Below are 25009 nucleotides of genomic sequence, written 5' to 3'. Positions count from 1 at the left end.
AAAGAACAATGAAGAACTTTTGTAATGTAAGCAGAATGCAAATTTAGCACCGCCTATTGTTGCAAGGGAAGGTCAATTCTTTAAGAAGTTTTTTAATATTTGGTGAATTTCTCTTTTTCTGTTAACATCCCCATGGCAAACCATAAATCAAATGCTCTGACAAAATAAAATCAGTTGTACTGTATGTGGATGTACAGTACAAGCCTGTAATAAGCCTGTCTAATCACCTCATGTGGACTACATGAAGTGAGTGGATCATTCTAAAATCTCTTGCAGGTTTCTCCAAAGTTGCCTCCCTCATCTTTAACAGTGATAACTATATAGCTCCGGAAAAATTAAGAGACCTCTCCAAATGTTTCTTAAATATTTATCTCTACATGTTTGGCAGCCGTTCCAGTGTCTGTTGAATTCCAACACAGAGACAAATTGTCAGTAGTTTATAGAATGCAATAAATAATTAGATTAACTCAAAGACATGTCTATAATTAATAAAACAAAGGAAAATTATTATGCTTTACGCGGCTGTATTTGAAGTCATGATCTTGCCATTGGAACCATTTTTTGACGAGACACTTTATGCTGGTCAGGGTGTTTGTAAAACTCAATGCACGCTCCACTTTTTGATAGGGCCTGCATTGGACACTTTATCATGTGATTATTGTTTTTAACAACAGACGAAAAAAGGTCTGCTTCAAGCTAATTTTCATCACACTAGAAACAAAGAAGGCTATAAAATAAGCTTCTAAATAACAGAAAATAATATCTAGAAAATAAGAGGTTTCACTAACTCTAGTAGACAGAACGATTATTTCCATGGTTTGTTCTTCTTTGCATTCATTGTTCATTCTTCCTCAAATGCAAAATGTTTATTTCTTTCTTCTCTTATTGCTGTTTCAGGTTTTGACTAGTCGGCTCATAGTTTTATAGGTGTAATAAAAATGTACAAGCAATGAAATTGCCCAGTAGCTATAATCCTTGGCTATTAAACTGAACCTTTGAGTCTGCTGTCATGTGTTCAGTGAGGGTGATAAATATGGTCTGATTGGTAGCTGTAGTATTATCACTAGAAATGAAGCAGCGACGTACATACAGCCTTTGAATGATTTTCTAAAGAACATATTTTGAGAGCTTTGTTGGAGTTTTTACTGATTTTGATGTAACCCCACTCGAAGCTAACAAGACGTTAGTCTGAGTAAAATAAACATTACATTGCGTTACATGTCATTTGTTAGATGCTTTTATCCAAAGTGACTTAAATACATTCAATACTGTTCCACAGGAGCAAGTTGGGGTGAATTGTATTGCCCAGGGACACAATGAAATGCGAACTACAGTAGGACTAGAACTTGCTCTCCCCTGACCCATAGATCCGGGTACTATCCCACTGTGCCACAGCCCCCCACCAAAGTTGGTGAGAGTAAGATTTACATTTCATTCTTGTCTGAAACAGGGAGGCTCCTGCTGATACTGTTTTATAGCTGTTTGTCAAGAGACAGAGCCTTTTGTTTTTCTGAGGCAATATTTCCTCCTCTCCCTTACAACGACAGCCAGGGCTGGAGGTCATCTCTGAGTTGCCACAGCCTCATTCTTGACCTCAGCGCCTGCCATTCCCCAGCATCCCCATCTACATCCGCAGGGCCGACAGAAACAACAGAAGCCCTCTGTTTCAGAAATACTCGGGCCAAGCGATAAACATGTAAACTGAAGAGAAAAGGGGGAAAGGCCAGGAGAGAGAGGCTTTTGTTTCCCTGTGAGTGTGTGTGGGGGGGTTTGTGTGTGTTGCTTCACAATGAAGGTGGCATGTTCCATTACCCAACCATGATTTAGCTCACTCTCAGGTAATAGTCAGCCCTGTGAGGTCAGCAGAGGGCCAGCGCTGGAGAGAGGGATTGTAGGCAGGGTGAACCAGAGAAGCAAATACCAGAATAAGAATGGGATTACAAATTGAGGTAGGCAGCGGCACTGGTTGAAAAGAGCAAGACAGAAAGAGAAGGAAAGAATTGGGCAGGAGTTTCAAAATGCCAGCCTTGATGGACGTTTTGGCATGTTGGCAGGATTGGTGCGGTTTGGGGTGGATGCATGCGTGTTTGTGGCGGCCGTTTGCTTTTGTGACGGGCCAGCCAGGCTCAGCCGTCACTCCTGAAGCCTCAGCAGCACACAGCCACCTGTCCAGTCCTATCAGCGCTGCCTGTGTCCCTCTGTCTGGCCTCCACAAGCAGGACGGAGCGTGACGAGTGGATGACAAACGCCACAGAGAGAGAGGGCGGGAGGAACAGCAATACAGCGATAGGACAGAATAGAAAAATTGCAAAGAGCAAGACCTTTCCTGCGTGATCGGAGAGGGAGCGCGGCTGCGTATGAATTTGCAGTGACAGGTCTTCTCCTCACCAATGCGTAGGATGACTGTCCACTAATGTCCCTCGCTGTCCTCCGACTTTCGCAATGTGATTAGTTAGTCACAGTCTTGTCACTCAGTGTTCTCATCATTTCACCATTTGGCTGTATTAGAAAGCCAGACCTGTGCCGGACATCCAATAATAGACATCTTCCTCCTCTGTTCACTTTAGGACTGAGCTAAACTGCTCTCATAGTATGTGCTGCAAATGAATGATCCATACGTGGACAGCAGAGTGAATCAAGATGTATCATATATAACATTTATTTGGAAAAATGTTCAAAGGCATCTTCATACTTACTGTCATAATTTACCATTAAAATGTACCTTTTTTTTAAGGTTTTCACAGTGTAGTATCTGACCCAATAAATAATTGTGATGCTTCATAGGAAACATTAAGTCTCTCCCCCTTCCTAGGAGAAAAAAACAGATTCCCCAAATTCAGTTCTTTACTCTGTTGGGATTTACATTACACACATTCAAAATACAAACACGCATTAGCTCAGGGGTGTCAGCGCTAGGGAACCTTTTGGTGTTTGGTGCCTTGCTCAAGGACAAGCCAGTATCTGTGAGCTACCGAGCAGGACTTGAACCAGCAACCCTTCTGTTCGCAAGCCAAGTCCCTGCAGACTGAGCTCCTGCTACCCCTGCAGTCTTAGATTTTGTTTTTCTCTTCACAAGCTGAAAGCACAGTGAGGTCTTTTATTTTCTACAAAACCGTTTAGTTTGCAACTCGTTCCTTCTGGCTTTGTGAATATAACCATGAGCCATAGTTTCTATTGAAGACACATTCTTCAGTATTCTACAAACAAGTTACTTGCTTTTCTTCTTAAATTCAAATCCATAACCACATTAGATCGAAGTGTATGTGTTTGCCTTCATGTATCACATTTTTAAACTTTTCTTACAAATGTATAGGTGGTCTTTGTGTAGTATACAGTCTGTTCACACACACATTTGGGATGTGTGTGGGGGAGGTGTGCATTTCTCTCAGGAATGGCTGAAGTAAAGGCAGAGGGTGTTCTCCTCCCATCCGTGACAGATTTAGTCATAAATCTGTTGGATTAATACGCGGCCTCCCAAGGACTCTTGTGGTGTGTGTTGTTGAAACACAGGAGTCACTTAAAGCCAAAGACTCCAGGCACTATTTGTCTTCGGCTCTCTTTCCCATCACCGTTATTGATGAGACAAATACACATGCTTGTGTACACACACACACACACACACACACACACTCACACACTCACACACACACACACACACACACACACACACACACACACACACACACACACACACACACACACACACACACACACACACACACACACACACACACAGAACAGAGAGAAGGCCAGTAAATACAGAAAGGGTAAATGAGAGGAAATTAGAGTCTTGATTTGAAGTAGCTATTAACGGAATTATGTGAAATGAATGAGCTTTTGTCACTGGCCAAATATAACTTATTTTTCAAGGGCAACAGTTGTAATTTACACCCTTTCTTTGATAACCAAATAGTACAAATCCGCCACAGTTTGCGTTGCCTTTGTGCAATGAATAAACAAAGGCAAGCAAACATAATCAGTGAGCTTTTGCTTTCTTTCCATCTTTTTTTATTGCTAGCTGTCTAATTGACCTCCCTGGGGCAAATACTTTACTGTTGCTCTCCATGGCTGTCTCCATCCTACAGGGAAATAAACTAAATCTGAATTCATCCTCTCTTTGGCTATTTAAAATGCCCCCTGAACAAATACACCTCTCTTTGTATGGAAATAGAGGTCCATCATGTTTCTGGCCACAGTTTATTTCCACAATCAACTGTCTTCCCAGAAGCAGCCACGATCTCTAGACATTAACGCTGCACACGGCACCACTGGCAGGGAAGGCGGTGATGAGTTAATTTCCACTCCTCTCCATCTTATTTCCGAAGACAGAGAAGGTGGTTTGATTTATCGTTTGACTGGAGGTGAGGGTGCAAGTTAATGCATATGCCCCCAAGAGGTTTTTAAAAAAGATGAGCCTGAAAAGTGACTATAATCCCCTGACTCACAAATTACCCTAAGAGTGCTTCATATGAGCCACAGGGGAGGCCATAGTGGTGCGAATGCAGAGGGGTTTGGTATAAAAGTGCATTCTACATAACACAGCAAATAAGCAGCGTATAGTAGTAGTTGTATAGTAATTTTGAATGATTTTACAAAATTGTCACTGGAAGGTGCTATAGATTCAAAACGTCCCTAAATCAATGAAAGTAGTGTTCTTTTTTTCATAGTATGTAACCAATCCATTTTTTGTCATGGCAATAAGGCAAAATAACACCTTACTACGATATAAAATCATTTAGAAACGGGTGAAATTTGGACAACAGGAAGGTTAACAGTTAAAGAGCTCAAATTTTGGTTTGTAAGTAAATGACCAAAGTTAACATCTACATTCCTGTTTCTCATTCTGTAGGCTACGTTCCCTCCCAGTTTATGACCATATAGATCTGGGAGTGTAATACGTTAAACAAACTCATGCTCTTTTTCTGTAATAGTTCTATACAAGAAACAGACCCATTTTATCATAATGCCGCACATTCAATTAGCAGTGTGCTGTTATAAGTGGCCCCTCTGTAGCACTGTTCCTGTTATCCCACACCTGATCCGATGCTGAAAAGTATACAACAGTGTATCTTAGTCACACTCTCATAATCACATCTCTCAAATCTGTGTGACAGATGCGAGGGCTTTCCATTACAGTTTCTGTCCACGGAGAGTACTTTTCAATTTCTCTTAACATGGTAATCCATAAAGTGGCAAATGCTGCACTATAAAGTAGGGAACGGAATACAGACAGTGTACTGAATGAGCTCACGCTGCCAGTTAGATGAAGTCAGTGTTTGCCTGTCTGAATTTTTGACGCGAGTGATTGATGCGAGGCTGCATGGCTTCAGCTCGGTGTTGCTGATGTGTTTGAAGGCTCTCTTTGTCAGTGAATAGACAGTGGGGTAACATGAGTGGCATCATACTGACTCATCAGCCTCATGATTGGATGACTTTAACCCTGAGGCTCACTGCCCATGCCTTAAGACACTTCATCAAGTATTTATACAAAGCAGGTAAAGATCAAGATTCCCTCGGCCCTGTCCTCCACCATCACTCATCTCTCTGCTTTGTCTCGCGCTTAATCTTTTTCTTATTTTTTGTGCCTTTGGTAGATGGCACATTGCCCATATACCCATTGAGTCTCTATACACCATAAAATTCAAAGCTATAATTCACAACATGCGTGAAATTGCAGTCCTGACAGTGGCTGTCCCACTGAATCAGCGCTCAGATGAACGAGAGGTCCAGAGATGTCACCACCATAATAAACAGGACTTTGGCCTACAGCCTCTTTTTCTTCTCAAGCCTGAGGCCCGTAGGCAGGACCGAGCCTAGTCCCTGTCCAACACGCGCGACTCCTATCGATCCAGCAGGGATTGATGTCCTCCAGCAGCTGATTTAGCGCCGCCATTGTCCCCCTTGCCCGTCCTAAAAGGTTGGGCTGAGTAAAACATGAGGCAGCTGTGTATAGGTTAGCAAGTCTCCCTACTTTTCTCCATCTCCTCCCCTTCACTTTCAGTGTCCTGCCTCTTCAGGCTTTATCATTTTCTATGTTTTATGGCAGTGGGTTTTTCAGCCCTGTCACAGTGATGCAACGATGTTTTGCCCTCCAGAAGAACACCTTCTCTCATTTCGGAATTTGCTTTTGTTACTTTCTACTGTTATGATTCATAATCTTGTGTATCACACTTTTGGCTACCCAATTATTTAAATTATTTTTTAAAATTCCAATAAAGTCGATCGATTTTAATAAACCACATATTAATTTCTAATCCATCCCATCTATATGAGCTGAATGAGTTGTGCATTGTTTCTCATGCATTCAATTCATTTGGAAAAATAAATCAATTTAAGTCTGGGCTTTGAGAGGCCTTATAAAACTTTGCGTGCATCATGGTTTACTACTTATCACGCAAGTGTCTTGTATGCTTTCTTTCACTTTTTTCTTATCTCTGCGTTTGTTGTTCTTTATATTTTTTCTGGTTTGCCCTTACTGTCTCAATGCAGAAGGAGAAATAGAGGAATCAGTCTTAAAGTTTGCGTAAAGAGTAAGAGGTTGAGGGGGACAATTCGAGAGAGAAAGGTGAGGCGGAGAAATGGTTCCTCCGGCCCATCGCTCTTGTCATGAGTGCAGTGTTGCAGAGAAGGGGAGGGGCAATGTTAATGTGCACTGTATCATTCATAACAGTAATACTGGCATCACTTGCTGCTAAATAGCATCATTTGTCAAGGAAAGGGCTTGGTGCCACAGTATTACAGATAAGCACTAGAAGGATATCTACACACACACACACACACACACACACACACACACACACACACACACACACACACACACACACACACACACACACACACACACACACAATTTACATACTTTTCACAGTACTTGTGAGGAATATTTGTGCACCCTTAACCCAAGTTGTACCTCTTATTCTAAAATGGATTTTAACCAACTTAATGTTAAATGATATCTTGGTAAATGTTACTCATGTGAAAGTCATTCCATATCTCAGACAAATTCTTTAGGACAACATGAGTTATTTACACCTGTAAATGTTTAACTTAAAACTATGCAACGTCCCCTTCTACATGATAGCCTCTAAATAGAGACTCTGGGTCAGCACTGCAATAGACACACTGCAAGAGTGTGTGTCTGTGCAGCAAGGTGGCATGCGTCCCTGATCGCTGTAGTTTATGCGTGGAGGTTTGTTCAATCAGCTGCACATTGTAAAATGCAATTAATACAGACAAACCATTCTTGGTTGTTGTTTTTTTTTACTGTTCCGACAACCCCAAACCTTAATCTATTGAGTTAAATGTGAAAATATCCAGGCTCTACACAATGTTTTCCCCGGCTTTCGCCTTCTTTAACCACAAAGCAACAATAGAATGACTTGATGGTGATTTGCTGACATCAGTGATGTGATGTACAGTTTTGCAGAAAGTGAGATGGTGAAAATAAAGTATAGCACCCTAGCACGTAAGCCCCCCTTTCCCTGTCCATGCTTGTTTAAAATCAACATACTAACATGCCCTCTACATGCCTTAAAGTCGGTGCCACGTGATTGACTGATTAGATATTTGCGTTAAATAACAGATTGTCCTAATAAAATGGCTAGTGAGCTTGTTGAAGCTTTAAAAAAATGAAACATAATCTTGGAAATAAGTGAAATAGATACATTGAGTGCAGTACCAAAGCTTTATCTTACAGGCTCATATACAACTGCACGCTGATTCAGCAGATGTGTACATATTTTAGCCTCCAGTTCAGCTCTCTATTCTAGAGAATATGACCCAGATGCTTAATGGCTTGGTCTCTCTTTTTTTTCAAGAGTTAGGGTTAATCTTCCACAAGACTGTGACTCCCATACATAGACTTAGTTTCAAATGATTTTGTTATGATCCATTTGTCATCTTTCGCTCGAGTGTGCGTCTCCCCACATGGAGCAGACAATTCCTCCACAGTCGAGAGGGCTGGAAAGAGGAGGAAAAAAAATCAGTTATTATTGATGACTATGAGGTAAAATGCTCAATTTGCACCGTCTTCAACCAAATTATAACTCATATTGAAAGCAGCTGAATTTGCATAAATCTCATTAGACGCAATGAGAGGAGTTCATAAATCGTTATATTAGTTAGTCATTTTTGCCTCCCTTTCATAGGAAAATGGGGTGTATTAATAAAACGAGAGGGGTGTGTGATTGTGAAACCTAATTGGTCGTTGTGTTAAGCGTTTTGGTGTGCATGTGACAGGCTTGATTTACTTTGGCTTCACCTCTATTGTCTGACCGAGTGACTGTAGTGTGTGTGTGTGTGTGTGTGTGTGTGTGTGTGTGTGTGTGTGTGTGTGTGTGTGTGTGTGTGTGTGTGTGTGTGTGTGTGTGTGTGTGTGTGTGTGTGTGTGTGTGTGTGTGTGTGTGTGTGTGTGTGTGTGTGTGTGTGTGTGTGTGTGTGTGTGTGTGTGTGTGTGTGTGTGTGTGTCGGACGGATTCACCCACCTATTGATGCAGTCATATTTGAGACTTTCTTTTTTCAATTGGGGTCAAAAGAAGAGCTGAAGCATTTCCCAGCATGCATTGTGTGAAGTCAGCATTACAGGGCAAACACACATACAAACGTCCTGTTTTTAATGAAAATGGCATTCATTGTGAAATGAATTGAAAAAGAGAGACTAAGGGCATGACATAATGATGTTGGTGTTGGAGCTAGTGAAGGTAATTGGATGTAAGCACTTCTGTACCAGAATTCAGCACCATGGACAGCGCCTTATCCTCAGTGGCAGTGATTCTGTTCTTTTTTGAGGAAAATAATTAGTAAATTAAAGTTGTTGGCAACGATATCTGATTCTCTCCAATGCTAGAACAAGAGGTCAGGGTTTGGGAACAACTCCAGATCAATGGAGTGTCTCAGAACTGAGGTCTGTTGGGACTTGACTCGACAGGACCGACCGTCTCCGAGTATAGACTGGTACTTCCTGAGGTGTCAGTTCACCCCTTCGATAACACAGCCCTCTGGGTGCCAAATAATACCTGCCCGCTGCCCCTAAACCTAGGACAGAGACTACATTTCACTGTGTGCCGTGCTGTGTAATACAATTCAACAGGACTTCCTTTGAACCCTCCATTTCCATTTCTCTAGTTGGATGTAGGACTTTAAGCAGGTGTACATTATGGGTAAAGGTATGTTTTCAGTGAGTCCAAAGAGAATATAATACATATCCATATCCACAAGGGTTCATTATGTGTGACTGATATCAGTACACCCTCCCTTTCAGCCCATTATGATACCCTGACCAAGCAGTTTCACCCTGGACAGTAATGAGGCTTGTCCTTCTGGGTCAGGGTTCTCCATGCTGTCCTCCATGCCCCTCCTATTCTCTGCCTTGCCCTTCTTGACACATTCGTACAGCATGGAGGGTTAGCCAGCCTAATGGCGCTCCACCTCCAGGTTTGATTAGCCGGCCTGTCTGAGCTCTTGCGGCTGAGACGAATGAAGCTGGAGAACCTCTGCAGCTCCAATTAAATCCCCTTTCCTCCACTACCCTTGCACAGGCGTGTGTTTGTATGTGCTATGCCTGTGATTCCATCCAATGATTGCTTAGATTGCTTTTTTTGTGACTTTAGTTTTTTTTGGACGAGCAATTTGTCTAAATCATCAATCTTTGTTTTGTCACTGACCGTTGTTTTTTTGTTTTTAGCGTGCATATAGTGGGTCATTTTCAGACACAAAATCTTATAGTTGACATTCAAAAATGTGTAACATCCTTTTATGTGGCTCAGTCAAAGTATTGTTAATCAATGGAAACATCTGAATATAAATGTTTTTCTAATTTCGCTCTTTAGTGACTTCAAGGTCACTTCATCAATTCAAAACCACGTTTCCACACTCTGGCCTTTGACCCAGTGCGATCTCTGACTCTGTCCTGCAGGTTCCTCGGTGGCCCAGCTGAAGGCGACAGATCCGGAGGGGGAACCTCTCGTGTACGGTGTTTCAGGAGAAGAGGCCATGCGGTATTTCTCTGTGAACAGTCAGACTGGTGTAGTCTGGCTTCATCAGCAGCTCGACCGCGAGGTAAGACCACCTCACAAATGACCAAAGTATTATTCACAAAAAAGGACAATTTGCAAGAAAGGAGATGTAAGGTAAATTATCAAATGATGAAAGAGCAGTGGAAAGTGCAATACTCCTCAGCGGGGACGGAAAAGAAAGGGTTTTGAGTTCAGGAAGTATTTTTTCTACTTTTCTGTGCTGCTTTCTTGCACTACATGTCCATGCAATGTTTATTCTGATGTCTGTCCCCACTAGGCCAAGTCAGAGATGCAGGTCGAATTCTCCGTGAGTGACAATCAGGAGGTAAGAAACAGATTTGCACTGTGATCACAGTTATGACACCTCCCGTCACACACTGACACCTGCGAATAGCATAACCCAATGTCACATAGAGACCTTCTCTCTCAACACGTCTTTCCTTTCAGGCTCTTGCTTTCATTCACACACATATTGCTCTCTTTCTCACATGTAATCATTGTGACACCTGTCTAACGCAACACAGTTTACTTACTGAAACATACTGACGTTCAACCTACTCTCCCCCGCGGGTAACCTATCACACACTTTTCCTGTTTTCTTTTACTCCGATGGCTTTCATGCACGTTTTCAGTGACTGCTGTCATCCTCACCTATAGAGGAATATTTGGAAACTGTTTAACCGACATGTTTCCTCCCTCAGGTGGTCAAAGACACAGTAAATATCCAGATTGGAGACGTGAACGATAACGCACCAGTCTTCCATGGGCAGCCGTACACCATCCACATCCCAGAGGTAAGGCTAACAGAAATGCGCCGAAAGTTATGTTAACTTAAGGAGTCGGAGGTAATGCTGTACCGAACCGATTGGAGCTTCACTCATGACGTTGACAGTGGAAGTCAACATTTTTTTTTAAAGTTATATTATACTGAGTATTTCTGCACAGTGGAAGAAAGAAATACTGTCACTTTCTTACACACACACACACACACACACACACACACCACACACACACACACACACACACACACACACACACACAAACAATAAATCTGCTCTGTTTCCTTTTCTTCTTTGCCTTTTGAATGCTTAAATTCAATCCCTAATCTTGTATCGCCTTGTGGCCTGTAGGCTATCTCAGCAGGTTACAGCATCCGAAAAGTAATTTGTTAACAGGATTACACACAGATATTTCATCTCTAAAGCAGACACTAGAGTATTTTGATGACTAATGTTGTTGCAGTTGCAAGGTTCTCTGGGAAAAAAACGAGTCTTATTTTTAGTGAAATACATTCATTTAGAAATTACAGTCATAACATATTCAGGATTTACCTTCTGCACATTTATCCTCCAAACGGAATGCCACAAACCAAAAAGGCACAACATCTTTATGAAACTCACACACACACACACACACACACACACACACACACACACACACACACACACACACACACACACACACACACACACACACACACACACACACACACACACAGCTGTCCCCAATTCTCAGTGCACATTTTTATATATATATATCAGTTTCCGGTTTGACTATTTATAGGTATGTGTTTTGAGTTAAATGATTTTGTGTTTGTATTATTGTATTCTATAAACTAGTGAAAACATTTCTCTGTGTTGAATTCAACAGACAATGGAATGGCTGCCATACATATAGAGATTGAGATTTAAGAAAAATGTGGAGTGGTCTCTTAATTTTTTCTGGAGCTATATATATACAATTAAATGTTTTATAGTCTGTTCCTCAAATTGAGGATATGTTGACAGACATTCAAAGCCCAATACAAAAACCTCAGTAGAAGCTGTTACACAAATTGGTACAGCTCTTATCCAATGTAGTGGTAGAATACTTCAATATCGTCTCTTGTTTTTTAAGTTCTTTAGATGGTTAGCTTGTCTGATGTGCTTTAACCAACAATGGTTTACTTTGCTAAAGAAAATACGTCTAAAACGTAATATAACAGTCCACCACTCTTGGTGATCACTAACAATTCATAGTGCTTTGTGGAGCCCTGAAATAACTGCATTTTCGGCACCTGTGATCTTCCCAGTGTTTGAGGAGATGTCTTCTAGCTCATGTTTAGAGAGTGTGCAAAGCCTACTTTTATAGCGAAGACAAACACTCTCTGCAGTGCAGACCTCAATTTCTTTTCTCCTCTGCGTTCCTCCTCCAGCTTCTCCGTCCTCTCTCTGATTCTGCTACCTCTCTTCTCAGCTCTCACTCCTCTCCATCTTTCTCTCTCCTCTTTGCCCTCTCCCTCATCTAATCCTTGATGGAAGTAATTGCCAGAGTGGAGTGGAGGACTTCAAACAGCGGCTAAAATCTACGCACAGAAACACACACACACCACACACATCCACATTTCTTGTTGTGTTTATATTGAGCACATACCCCTTTCAGAGTCTTCACCAAATCTTCAAAGCCACTGGCTTCTTCTCTTTTCCAATCCATAAAGTCAGGCAAATAAATGGGAGAAAGAAAGGCTGTTAAGACGGGGCTGTTTAGACCACCCACCATGAAGGGAAGGCTCTCTCAGGCAATTCCAAGCACTGCTCAGTTGTGTGGGACTCTAACAGTCCACATGCAGACTTTCCAGCTCTGGAAACAATAGGCTTCAGGTGAGCCTACAGAAAGCCATCTAACAGAGCTGTGTGTGACCCTCTGTCATCACAAATTGCATCACTGAATAAGTTGCCGTTCATGTCAGTCCAGTGCTCTTTTTATTTTAAAGCAATGGGTTGTGCTAATACATCAGACTGTTTCAAATAGTAGACACAGCAGGGAATTACATTTACCCACATTTGTCTCCAGTGAAAATAGCTGAAGCCTGTAACAATAAGACAGTAACAGTCAAAATAAAATGCCAACCTTGTGTGTGTGAGCACAGAGTGAGACTAATGCAGGTGGAATGTGTTTTATCACAAATCTCAATCAACTTACTTGTCAGTGTGCCTTTCTTGATAAATGAGACACATAAAATTCATTTATATTTTTATGTCTGTGTGTTGCAATAACAATACAGCAACAAAGCCCAACCTCGTACACAGAGAGATCTTCATTTAAGGTGTTTTGAGAACAGTGTTCATTTAGAACTCTTCTTCCTCATCCTACCTTGTTTCCCCTTCCTCTACCTCTTACTCCACCTTATCCTGTTCCCCCACAACTTGTGTCCCTTGCATTTTTATGGCCTCATTACCGCTGTGATCCTAACTGACCTCTAGCGGGCAAAGCAAACATGCTGCTGCATCACTCCATCACGCTGTCACTCAATGGACATGCCAGAGTTACGGGAGGTTGGAATACAATAAGCACCACTGATGAACTTTAGCACACAGAGAAAAAGATAGGAAGGGATGATGGCAGTGAAGGATGGCAGAGTAGTTAAAGTATAACAGGATTGATGATTTCAAATGATGGAATTAAACAAACAGATTGACAGAAACAGCTCAAAGGGTTTTAGGGCTGTTGAAAAAGAAGAGCCGTTATGGGAGGAGATGTATTAAAGGGGGGGTTTGACGCAGCTCAGCAGTGAGCAGATGAAGCAATGTGAGTGGCAAGGTGAGCGGTGCAGTAGGGAGAGCGGGAGGAGAGTGTGTGTAAATGTCGTTTTAATTTGTAGAGCCATAAAGAAGGTGAAGGGGAGCAGGTGGGCTGCTAGCATTCCCTCTGTCAGCGCTAATGAGCTGGCCAGATTTACAGCAGCCACACACTCAGGCAGCCAGCAGCAGAGACACTGCATTCAAGGAGTGGAGACTATTACCCCAAATAATGTTTAGATACAACAGCAGATGGGCCACAACCCAAATCCATTATTGCATGAGATGATAGGGTGAGTCTACCACATACTGAGAAGTGTTTTTCACTTTCCCTGCACGCGACAGGTAGTCTTCTGTATCAACAAATTTCAAATGTTTTTGGTCTGGCGTAAGTGGAGTCGTGGTCTGAGCATCTGTGGGACCGTCCATGGCTGCATCCCTCACAAACATACCTCCCCCCAGCTGTGTGACCCTCTCACTCCCCCACTGGGAGCCGCTCTCTCTGTCAGTACCGCCATGATAATATGAAATGCCAGCACTAACAACTCCTCCAAGTGTTTCAGTTTTCTCTTGTTGTTTTCGTCACTTGTATTCTTTTCTTCTCTTTATCTGCCATTTGGTTTACCTTAAATGTCATGCGCAAATAAATATGTGCTTATACATATTTCCCCTGTGCCGTGTTTGGATTATACACATTTAGTTTGGATGTATTTAGTCATAGTCTATAGATATTATCAACACTTGTTTTCTCATGGTCCTAGCAGGGTATATGTTTTCTTTTTTCCTCAACTAATAGCTTTCCACAATTTAAATGCCATCTGTTTTTCTTCCTCTTGCCAATATTCCCCTTCCTCTCTGCCTACAGTAGATACGCAGTGCAGTGGAATCCCGCCTTTGATAACACAGTAATGATGCACACAAGATTGTAAAGCTGACTTAAGACCAGCGCTGCATTAGTGGCACATAAATGGAATAAATGCATCGGCAGACAGGCAGGACGCTCGGGGTGATAGATATCCAAACTTTATCTGTTTACTGTCTCTCAGGTATGTCAGGCAGGTTAGCAAATCCCTCCTCAGCCTCTATTTTCTGTCTGCCATATCTCAATGTGCCTCTCTAACCTACAGTAAGCTCTGATGAACTACAGCCCATCTTATAGAGGAGGGCTGCCCAAGGTGGAAACCCCTCAGGTGAAGTCTGAAACCTGAAGAAATAAAAGCCCTTCAGTGTTGTGTGATACACAAAAGAAATCTGCATTCAGTTTATTTTTAAGAATTCCCCTACAGAAGCATATTACCAGGAAAATGGTAATGGTTGTGGTTCAATTAAATGTTCAAGGTAATGTTCAACGAAATTATTTTTGTTTTTAACACTAAGCAGAAAAGATATCTGGCTCCCAGCCCCCTCTTTTTTCCTTTACTTTTGTTCTACATTTATAAATAGTCAGTGACTTGTATCAGATCATTGTATATTTGGAAAATAGGTGAAAATATCCAAATGAAGAAAGATCTTCACCAACTTGCCTAAACATGCACAGCATTAACTAAAGTGATGCAAGTACAAAACACTGCAAGAAGCTCAAAAACACGTGTTGACGTTGGGGATTATAAAGTTGGCCATCAGTTGCTGTTGGCACAGTTGGTCTGTTCCATAAATGTAAGTGTTGTGTGATATTCAAAATGACTAAGCTAGCTATATTAGCTGGCTAGCCTAGCCTGCAATTGTATCAGAAACACTCGTGTGGTCACATTGTTATAAATAGGCCAATAAAACATACTTTTTAGGTAAGTTTCCAGTGACTGTGACTTTGTGATCCCTGAACGTCAACAGGTGCTCCAGATGCCAGTTGTGTGCATCACTTTTTATTGTTCCCTTTCCGTTGTGTTTTGAGCTCCTGGCAGCGTTTTTTTCTGCAACGTATTGTATGTGCTGTGTATCGTTTATGGAGCTTTTTTTTGTAAACGCTGCACAAGTTGGTTTATGTTTTCTTAATACTGTCCATGTGTCGTCAAGTTTGTGGAGATGTGCATCAGTTTTGGCAAATTTGTGTTTGTTTTATTTGCATCACTTTTTAAACTGCAGCGGGTTCCTCTGGAAATGTTTTGAGCCGCTGTAGCTCGTTTGCCCCAGTTGGTGACCGTATAAATGCACTACGTCTGTAGAAGAAATTATTCAAACCAGCATCATTTCAGACCCAACTTTTGGCTGCTACTTCATCAAAACAAATATTAGATGCATAGCATGATATCATTTCATGCACTAAACACACAAGCACTCACACACATGCACTCATATTTGAGATAATATTGGCAGAGGGTGTTCGAGAGCTCCTATTACGCCTGTGAATGAGCTGCTTAGTGCTTGATGTGGGCTCTGGCAGCAAAACAAAAGCACCTGCTATTTGATGTGCCCTCTGTCGCTGTCAGGTAGAACATGGATAAATCTGCTCCGTTCCCTTTTCTTCTTTGCCTTTTTTCCACTTCTGAATGCTTAAATTCAATCCCTAATCTTGTATCGCCTTGTGGCCTGTAGGCTATCTCAGCAGGTTACAGCATCCGAAAAGTAATTTGTCTACAGGATTACACACAGATATTTCATCTCTAAAGCAGACACTAGAGTATTTTGATGACTAATGTTGTTGCAGTTGCAAGGTTCTCTGGGAAAAAAATGAGTCTTATTTGTAGTGAAATACATTCATTTAGAAATTACAGTCATAACATATTCAGGATTTACCTTCTGCACATTTATCCTCCACACGGAATGCCACAAACCAAAAAGGCACAACATCTTTATGAAACACACACACACACACACACACACACACACACACACACACACACACACACACACACACACACACACACACACACACACACACACACACACACACACACTGCCTTTAAGAAGTTGGATTTAGGCCATAATGATTTCAGTATCATCTCTTCTGGTCTCTCCTGTAGTGTAATTGAATCTAGTGGTTACTGAGCTGAGTGGTGGCTGGTTGACAGGCGCAGGCCTCAAAGAGAATTCTGCCTGACACTAAGACCCTGAGCCCCATAGGGAGGGATGGAGGGATTTAGGGAGAAATGGATAAAGTGAGAAGGTTAAATGGGAAGCAGTCAATTTTTTACTCACCTCAGGCTCCATTTCTAACTTTCTCCTACATAGATTTGGTGCTTAGGAGCCAATTCTAAGCAAAAGTTGGGGGTTCTCAATAAAAATAACTCCACTAAAGAATTTCAGCAGACATTTTCCATGGCATATATAAAGCTGTTCCTTAAATCGCAAATACAGTTGAAAATAAAGTGTTTTAGGAAGTGTTGAAATGGTAGGTCTCTCTCCATCTGCTGGATGATTATGTCTGACAGCACTGATTAGACTACAGCAAATGATCTTCCTCCACAAACTAATGTAAATCCTATACTGACTTTTCCATTTTTAATTCAACACATTACATATGGCTAGCTTATTTTTTTGTACAGGTCCAAGATGTTGTACCAGCTGTTTGGTCACATACTTCATGCAGAAAGAGTTCCTTCATTTCAGTTTTTGCATTTCATTGATTTGTTGTTGTTGTTGTTGTGTGTCTTGGGGTGTAATTTTCCATCTGCAGATATTGACTATAGATGTCTACATACCGGGTTCCATCTTACAGGAATGAGTGCAGTCAGTCACTTCCATCAAACATGATTCATTTTTGGACTTCACTAAGTCTTTCAGGGCAAGTGGTTGCTTAAGTGAGTTGTCAGAGAGGATGTTGTGCCTGTAGAACAATTTTCCTTTCCAGTCTAGGGGTTAATGCAACAAATACTGCCTGGGCATCACGTATGCTGCCACTCGTGAAGGTAAATCACCTCCTCTTCCTCTCTTTATCTTTCTGTCATTTACTTTACTTTGCCCACTGAGCATGAAGAGCACCTTGATTTGCGTGCCACGCAGAGATGGGCGCAGATTTGTCTGTCAAAAAAACAAAAAAAACCCAAGGCTCGTGTTTGCGAGTGACCACGGAAACGTGTATTTCGAGAGACAGATAGGGGGAGAGGGAGAAGTAAGTAAAGTAAGGTGGGAGTACACAAGGAAACGCTGTGTGAGAGGGGCAAATTTGAAGGGAGAGAGAGAATGGCATGCACTCCCAAAAGCCATTAAAGTTTGATTCACCCACTCCTCACTCTTTGAATAAATCAACCTGTCGTTCCCCCTCATTTTCTTTCAAGTGTGTGGGACCCACCCTTCCATCCCCACCCCGCCTTTGGCGCTCTCCTTCCCTCCAAGACTCACTTGGCAGGATTTTGAATTCTGACAAGGTTTTGCTAACATCCAAGACAGTTGTGCATCTTGTCAGACACTCTATATTTTGCAGAAGCTTGTGTGATTGTGTTTATGGTTATGTGGGACAAAGATAGATTGCAAGCTTTCATCACTTTGTGCGGTGTGTATGGAATCATTACGCTGATAACCGAAGAAAGACATTGATGTGTGAGGGGAAAAAAACAGTTCAGATACAGACTTTGCCTTCAACCTCACCAGGGCTCCATTTTGGCATTATGCAAATTCTTCCAAGATTATTTCCCCCGGTCTCCCTCTCAAAATGCACTCCCCTCCACATTTGTCTGTTTTCCCCCCCTCATTGTTTCTCAGACCATGGCTTGATTTTCCTTAATAGAGCTTTATAGCCTTTCCAATTTGCTCAAATCTATTTTGTCTGTCACTTCAACAATTGAGATGGTAGGGAGAAAGGCATTAAAGAAAAATAATGCATTATAGAGAAGAAAGGAATAAGAATACTAAAGAAGTACTGTTGCTAGCAATAGTTGCCCTTCTTTTATTGAACAGTAAGCTATGGATACACAACAGGTTCTGTGAAGTCAAATATGATCCACTTGAGTCACACCATGTACTCTCTTCTATAGAAATAATGCAGTAGCAGAATTTGTATTCATTTTTGATCAGCGCTTCTTAGTTCGAAAGTTTTATCTGAGTTCACAGGCAGCATTTGCAACTGTGTTAGAAATGTCACAGAGGCCAAAGAGAGCGACATGTTTTTTTCACAGATCATCCATCTCGTTTACATCTGTCAGGATAAAGTGCATGTTTCAACAAATGTTATTTTAAATACAGTTTACAGCATTGGCTTTAATAGCCATACTTTTGTTTGCCACTGCATTCACACTGTTTAATTTACACCTCAGAGCCTAGGTTTTGTAGAGCTGTATTTCAGACGGGCATACATGACACTACAACAAACACCAATCAAAATAATTAAAGTGACAAACAGATGTTTAAGATCCAAAGAACAGCCCATCATTTTCAAGTCTGATGGTTCCATTAGTGTCTTGTTTGGTTCACGATCGGTCTTTCTAACAATATGGTTCCCAGGAAGATATTTTAGTCAATCATTTCCCCCAGAGGTTTAATGCTTCATGTTGTGGGCACTTTTCCATTAGTGTGGTCTACATTTAGTACTTTAACAGGCAAATTCAAAAAAAGCGTTACACATTTAAGTTTCCCAGGGCAGGTTTTATTTTTAATAGCACCTCTATCACATTTTACATTTTAGCCCCACTACGGGTGAGGCTACAAAAGCAATTCATCAGACATTAACATTTCACCATAGTCCAGCTCCATAGTGGCAGCTAGTAGGGGTTTCAGTATTGTTTTCTCTGTAGGATTTTGGACTGAATCTTTGAACTGAAGTATAACTTATAGAGGGGATGTGTGTAGAGGGATCTTGTTTCAGTTCTTAGAGAATTGATTCTCTGCCTCCCTGAAAACAAGACTTGTACAAAGTATTGTGTCTGGAAATCTTCTTATTTTCCACAAGACAATTTCAAATATAAATTATAATGCTACCGTTTTGAATGATCTCCGTCTTCTGACAAAATTGCTTCAGGGCTTTGTTGGAATTGGTCTACATTTACCTTTTGAATGAATTTAATTATAATGTGTACATTAGTTAACCCTGACTGAATCTAAATAATGAACAGGTTGAAACTATAATCAAGAAAAATATAAAAATTAAAAGGTACAGTATGATATAAGTCAGGATACAAGTTACAACCAAGTACCAAAAGCACTTTTAAAGGTCCTCAATTAGCAAAGACAACACGTTGATTGCACTCTTAATGATACAGTTAATACATCCAATAGTTAAAGAACAAGAAATGATGTTCAAAAGAATGTGATGTAGCTTCTTAGTCCTCTCAGAAAAACACATCCTCTGTTGTAGCCTCAAACAAAGGTTTTTCTAACGTGAAGAAACTTGAGTTATGTGTTTATGAATAGTAGCTTGACTGTGGTCACCATTTTGCTTTGGAAGGAATATAATCTCAGCTTTTTGTATCATTTGCAATAGGATGGTGAGTGTCACTCCAATCCAAACTGTCAATACTGGTGCTGTCATCTAATCATGTTATAATGTAATTTAAGGGACGTTTGCTATCATTGCCCATTTGGGTATAAAGGGAAGATAATTGTGGAGCTCACAAACCTTTAGGGGGAGACCTTTGCTAAGTGATTTAAGTTCAGATATTACCTTTGTTGGATATTGTTTTATATTTTACCTATTCCAGTTTGTTTAGTAATGGTTAATGCTATGAGGTTTTAAAAACTAAACTAAAATAAATGAAAATGAGCATGTGTAAGTGTTTATAAGGACTAAGTATGATACCACTGACTGCATCATCAATGCTGCTCGCTTGTTTCGGTTGTAGCTATCCACATCGAGCCTTTGGCTGGATTTGCCTGTGATAAAGTGTAAAACAATATGGCTCTGATTAGAAAAAACCTTGGTTTGGATACTGACGTCGAATTTGCTTTCTGTAAGTCATCACATGTCAGAAGGAAACATTCAAAATGTATTTCGCTTAAGTAAGCATGGCCTTTATTCGCTGTAGTCACTGACTAACACTGATACCAGCTACTGTCACCAAAGTCCCTCCTCATCCCTACTAGTGAAACCCCTTCTGTCCTCCACCATCCTCCTCTCCACCTCCTTCTTGGCTCCCCCTTCCGTGGTGTCCCCAACATAAGTGCTTTGATGTTTAATTGAGTTGTGCACTCAACCGCTCCTCTCCCCCTAACTTCTAGTCCTCTCTCTGTGCCCCCCAAAGACCTGGCTTATAGAAAAGGTAGGGTTAAAGGGGGGGACGTGAAAGGAGAAGGAAGCAAGGGAAGAAAGGAAATTGAGACGTTACTTATAGGAGAGATTGACGCAGGAGAGAGGCTATTGGATCATAATTCAGCTACAATATGAGAAAAGTGTAAGGAAGCTAAGAGCTACTATTAAAACAAACGTTAGGAGAAAATTGAGCAGTTTCTAGAAATGACTCCATAAAACGCTCTGGAGATGTTTTTGCATGAGCGAATATTGAGACAGTTGAAGACACAGACTACTCTCCACACTTTTCTCGATGAGTACTTCAGAACTGGTGTCATGTCTCATCACCACAATGTAATTGAATTTGACAACGTTACATTCTACTAATTGAGATAAAGAAAGAAATGAAAGGGGAATAAAAGGATGGAAATAACAGGTTGTGGTATTTGCTTTTGTTGTAGGAAGTATCAATTGCCATGTAATGATCACTTTACACAGGAGATGATTAGACGTGTTGCCATTCTGCATTAGTGTCATTGGGGCTGTAAGTGGTTTTTTTTAGAGATCTATCATCATAAAATATGCACACAGCCTCAGCATTGTAAACCTTGCGTACATTCTGCTGTAATAGACTGAGAATGCAGAGGTTTCTGTCTTGACCATATCCGTCTTCTTCCTACATGCAGTACTTTTCTTTGCTTGCTTGTCTCTCTGTCCCCACTCCTTTCTGCTGCAGAGCTACATGAAGTGATTGCAAACGGACCCTAGTGGCGCTTTCTCTGCATGTGCTCCCAGGCTGTTGGGATATGTTTGTCTTTCTGTATATGATTCTCAGTTCTATTCAGTACGATCAACGACGTATTGCTCAAAAGTTCGGGGATGTGTTTACTGGCATACTTCCTAAATATGGGAGTATTTTTAGAGCTCCAACTATAAAGTTATGGACATTTCCAAAAGAATTAGCAAAAACAAATGCTTTATGAATTAGTTCACATAACATACAAAACATAGACTTTCAAAAGATATCTTTTTAGTTTTTCACAAACAGTAGTAGATGGCTCTCATGAATAAAAGCAGGAAGACATCATGGTTATACAGTATGTACAACAACTCTAAGTCCCTCCTGCAGACATCCTGCACAGAGACACAGACACACAGAGCTGCTGCAGAGGGGATGTGGCTTGCGACTGTATATTGCGGACGATAGGTTGGGACGTGTCACGTGGGCGGGACGTTGTCAGGAGTTCAATGTAAAGCCAGCCCACATTTCCAATATGACGTCATATCGGCAGCCAATCTGGATCAGCTCGTTTGTACCCCAGTTTTTAGAGATGTGGGTGAAGAGGAAAAGAGAGAGGGTTGTATTTTCTGACACTTTGAGTCTCCTTACAACCGGGGACACATTTATGTATGAAAGACAGCAAAAAGTGCATTTTGCCTAATAGGGGACCTTTAAATTATGTCATGTAATACTTCCTGAAGTGTATTCAAACAATGTTGGGATATTGTTGTTTTTGGATCAAAATAAGAATGTGTGAACTCATCATTTCTACCATGCTTATCTGTTTGCCTAGTACCTCTCCTTATTTCTTTCTCTTACAGTTGTTAAAAACAACAAACAAAAGTCTGCATGCTAATGCGTATTTCAGTGTTCTGTTTTATTTTGCTCATCAAACTCTTCAGTACTTTAAGGGTTCCTTAGCTGATAAGCAGATGGAGGCATTTAAATGCTCTGGTTGTATGGTCCCCGCTGAAAGTAAGAGATGGAATTGATAAGTTTAAACAGACACACTCATACACAGGGTCTTTTGGCATTCTGAAGCACTGGAATAATGCATGGGAAATGAAAGGCACCTGGGGTCATAGTGCAGGAGCAACACAGCCTGGATATACACTGTGTACTCCGATGGGCCTGCGATTGCATGAAGTCTTTGAATAATGCATTGGATGGGAAGCATGTATCTTTGTACTGTGTGTGTCTGCAGAGAGACACCTTAGACATTAAGACTTGTGGAAGGTGGAGCCCAAACTGCCCTCATGATACACTGTGCCAGAGGCTACAGATGGAGCGAGATGTTGATAAAGTGTGCAGTATACCTAATGTAAAGGACCAGACTGCAGAGATTCAGGGGTGCAGAGTTGACAATGAAGTGAAAACACACAAAAGGCTTGAAAAACAAGTGCACACAAGGATACAAGGAGGAGGGAAAGAGAGACCGTGGAAGAAAGAGAGCAGTGTATCTATTGGAAAACAGCATTGAATCCCATGTGATGTTGCTGAAAGGACAATGTCTCAACAGCAACTTGGACAGCACAGTGTGTTAGTATTGTTTTTAGACTTGTGAGCTTTTGTATACGAGCCATCAAGGCCGTCATTTTATAGACGTGATCGTCACAACCATGCAAGTTGCAGTCACAAAGACTGTGTAGTTGATTTTAAAACAAAAGGCTTGGTTTGAGAATAGGTGTGATCCAAGCAGGGGCACCTGGAGTAGGAAGGTAGGAATCAGAGAATGACCTCTCTTCCCCCCACACATACACTTTAGGCCCCTGGCCTTATTTGGCTGGTTTCATCCCTTACAAGATGGTCTCTAGTTTGCTTTATAAAGTGTTTTCTTTGTTAAAGAACCATACAAAAGCATTGAGGCAGACCATAAAGCGCCAACCAGGAAAACTGACATGTAGGACTGCCAAACTCTTTGGGCCCCCGCAGAGTGTTATTTCCTTTTCACAGGGCTGGCACATATAAACAAACAGATTCCCTCTAAGTCATCCCTATGGCACCCAAACCTGTAAATATTGGACTCTGAGATCAGTGTAGCCTGGCTCCAGGTCCAATAATTGCTGACTACATCTTCAGTTTCTTTTCAGCACTTGAAATTGATCAAATATTGAGCCAACCACAGCTCTTTAGGTGTAATTGAGAATGGGTAACGTCATCTAGCTGTGCCAATTGCTGAAAATTCTACAATACTAAAACGCTGACAAGAGTGAATCTGATCAATGATGCTGTAAGAACTGAATTCGAAATAAAAGGAAATATTAATTTAGATACTGAAGCTTCTGGGACAGTGAGATGAGTATTTGAATCATTATTATACCCAAAAAACCCTCAAACACTAAAGGACAAACAAGGACAAAATAATACAAAAATGCAATTCTGTTGCTTATCAGACCAGGGGAGACCAGTTCACATTAAGGAAACATTTGGTGACACGATGACTATATGCAAACAGAACAGACTGGTGGTTTCAACCTTTCCTTCAGTCATCACATCATTCATGTCTCATAAAATGGAAATGTAGATCATGGTCTCTTTTGGCATCTGGGTAATCTTGACCTTGTGTCAGCAAACACTTCTGGGGCATTATGGGTTACAGTAGTTGATATGGAAGCAATGTTTTTCTTTCTTTCTTGTGTATTGCTCAGAGTCTCCACTTTGTCTTTGTCGAAATCTCTCCCCACTGCTTCACTTTATCTTTCCCCTCTGTGTTAGTTCCGGGTAATTGCCTGAACAATGTTCCCCTCACTCCCAGTGACTTCAATTCAGACCACTTGCACTGGTGAGTGACTGCAAACATAACCGTGCTGCCATTAAAAACCCTCTCCAGCCCTGCGTACAGTATTGGATTATAAAGCTTTGTGATGCTGTTCCAGATGTGTACCTTCACAGGTGATTGCCCTCAATATGAACAGTAAAGGATTATGACCAAGAAGCAGCCGCTAATTAAACAATGCAAATAACCAGTTAACATGCTAATAAAGCTGTGCAGGTCTGTGGATGCCGCAGGTTGAGCTCTCTGCCTTTTGGTCACATGCACACACACTTAAAAAAAGCAACTTACAAAACTCAAAAACACCCATCGCTTCAACCGGTCCCTTATTCCCCTATGTCTTTAAAAGAAAGTGTAGACTGATTAAAGTCAGAGTTTTATGGGGAACTGTGAGAAATATGACTAAATAAATAAATAAAGCCAGAATGTCTTGCCCCTCTAGGCAACAGACGTTTATATGATAATCAGCTCCACTCTAATTTGCATTTAATTCTATTTTAAAAAATGACTTCTCAAAAAAGAAAAGTGGTGAAGAACGGGAAAAATATGCATGAGAACAAGAGATTCTGTAGGAGGAAAAGCAAATATGCTTTATGATTGGCCTTTTGCTGTTTTTCATCAGGTAGTTAATTTTCTTTATTTTGTTCCAATATGAACATTTCTTTGAGGGTCAGACGGTTCATAATGAGAACAGATTTACAGTATTTTAATCGTTTTATACAGTCTACTATATTTTCATACGAATGCCTATGAATCCTTGTTAGCTTTCTTTGCTATGAATCCTACTTA

The 25009-nt window shown here is 41.0% G+C and overlaps 1 protein-coding gene across 1 annotated transcript in view; it reads left to right on the top strand.

Annotated features, from left to right (window-relative positions):
• The window catches only part of cdh23 (cadherin-related 23), a 148854-nt gene that overhangs the window by 16380 nt on the left and 107465 nt on the right, over positions 1–25009 (top strand). The window contains exons 3-5 of the mRNA XM_063875289.1: positions 9914–10056; positions 10291–10338; positions 10715–10807. Of these exons, the coding sequence (XP_063731359.1) occupies positions 9914–10056; positions 10291–10338; positions 10715–10807 (284 nt within the window). The remainder of the gene's footprint in view (positions 1–9913; positions 10057–10290; positions 10339–10714; positions 10808–25009) is intronic.

The sequence above is a fragment of the Eleginops maclovinus genome, chromosome 22 (genome assembly GCF_036324505.1).
Source record: "Eleginops maclovinus isolate JMC-PN-2008 ecotype Puerto Natales chromosome 22, JC_Emac_rtc_rv5, whole genome shotgun sequence".
Taxonomy (NCBI): domain Eukaryota; kingdom Metazoa; phylum Chordata; class Actinopteri; order Perciformes; family Eleginopidae; genus Eleginops; species Eleginops maclovinus.
This window is presented reverse-complemented; position numbering and strand designations above follow the sequence as displayed.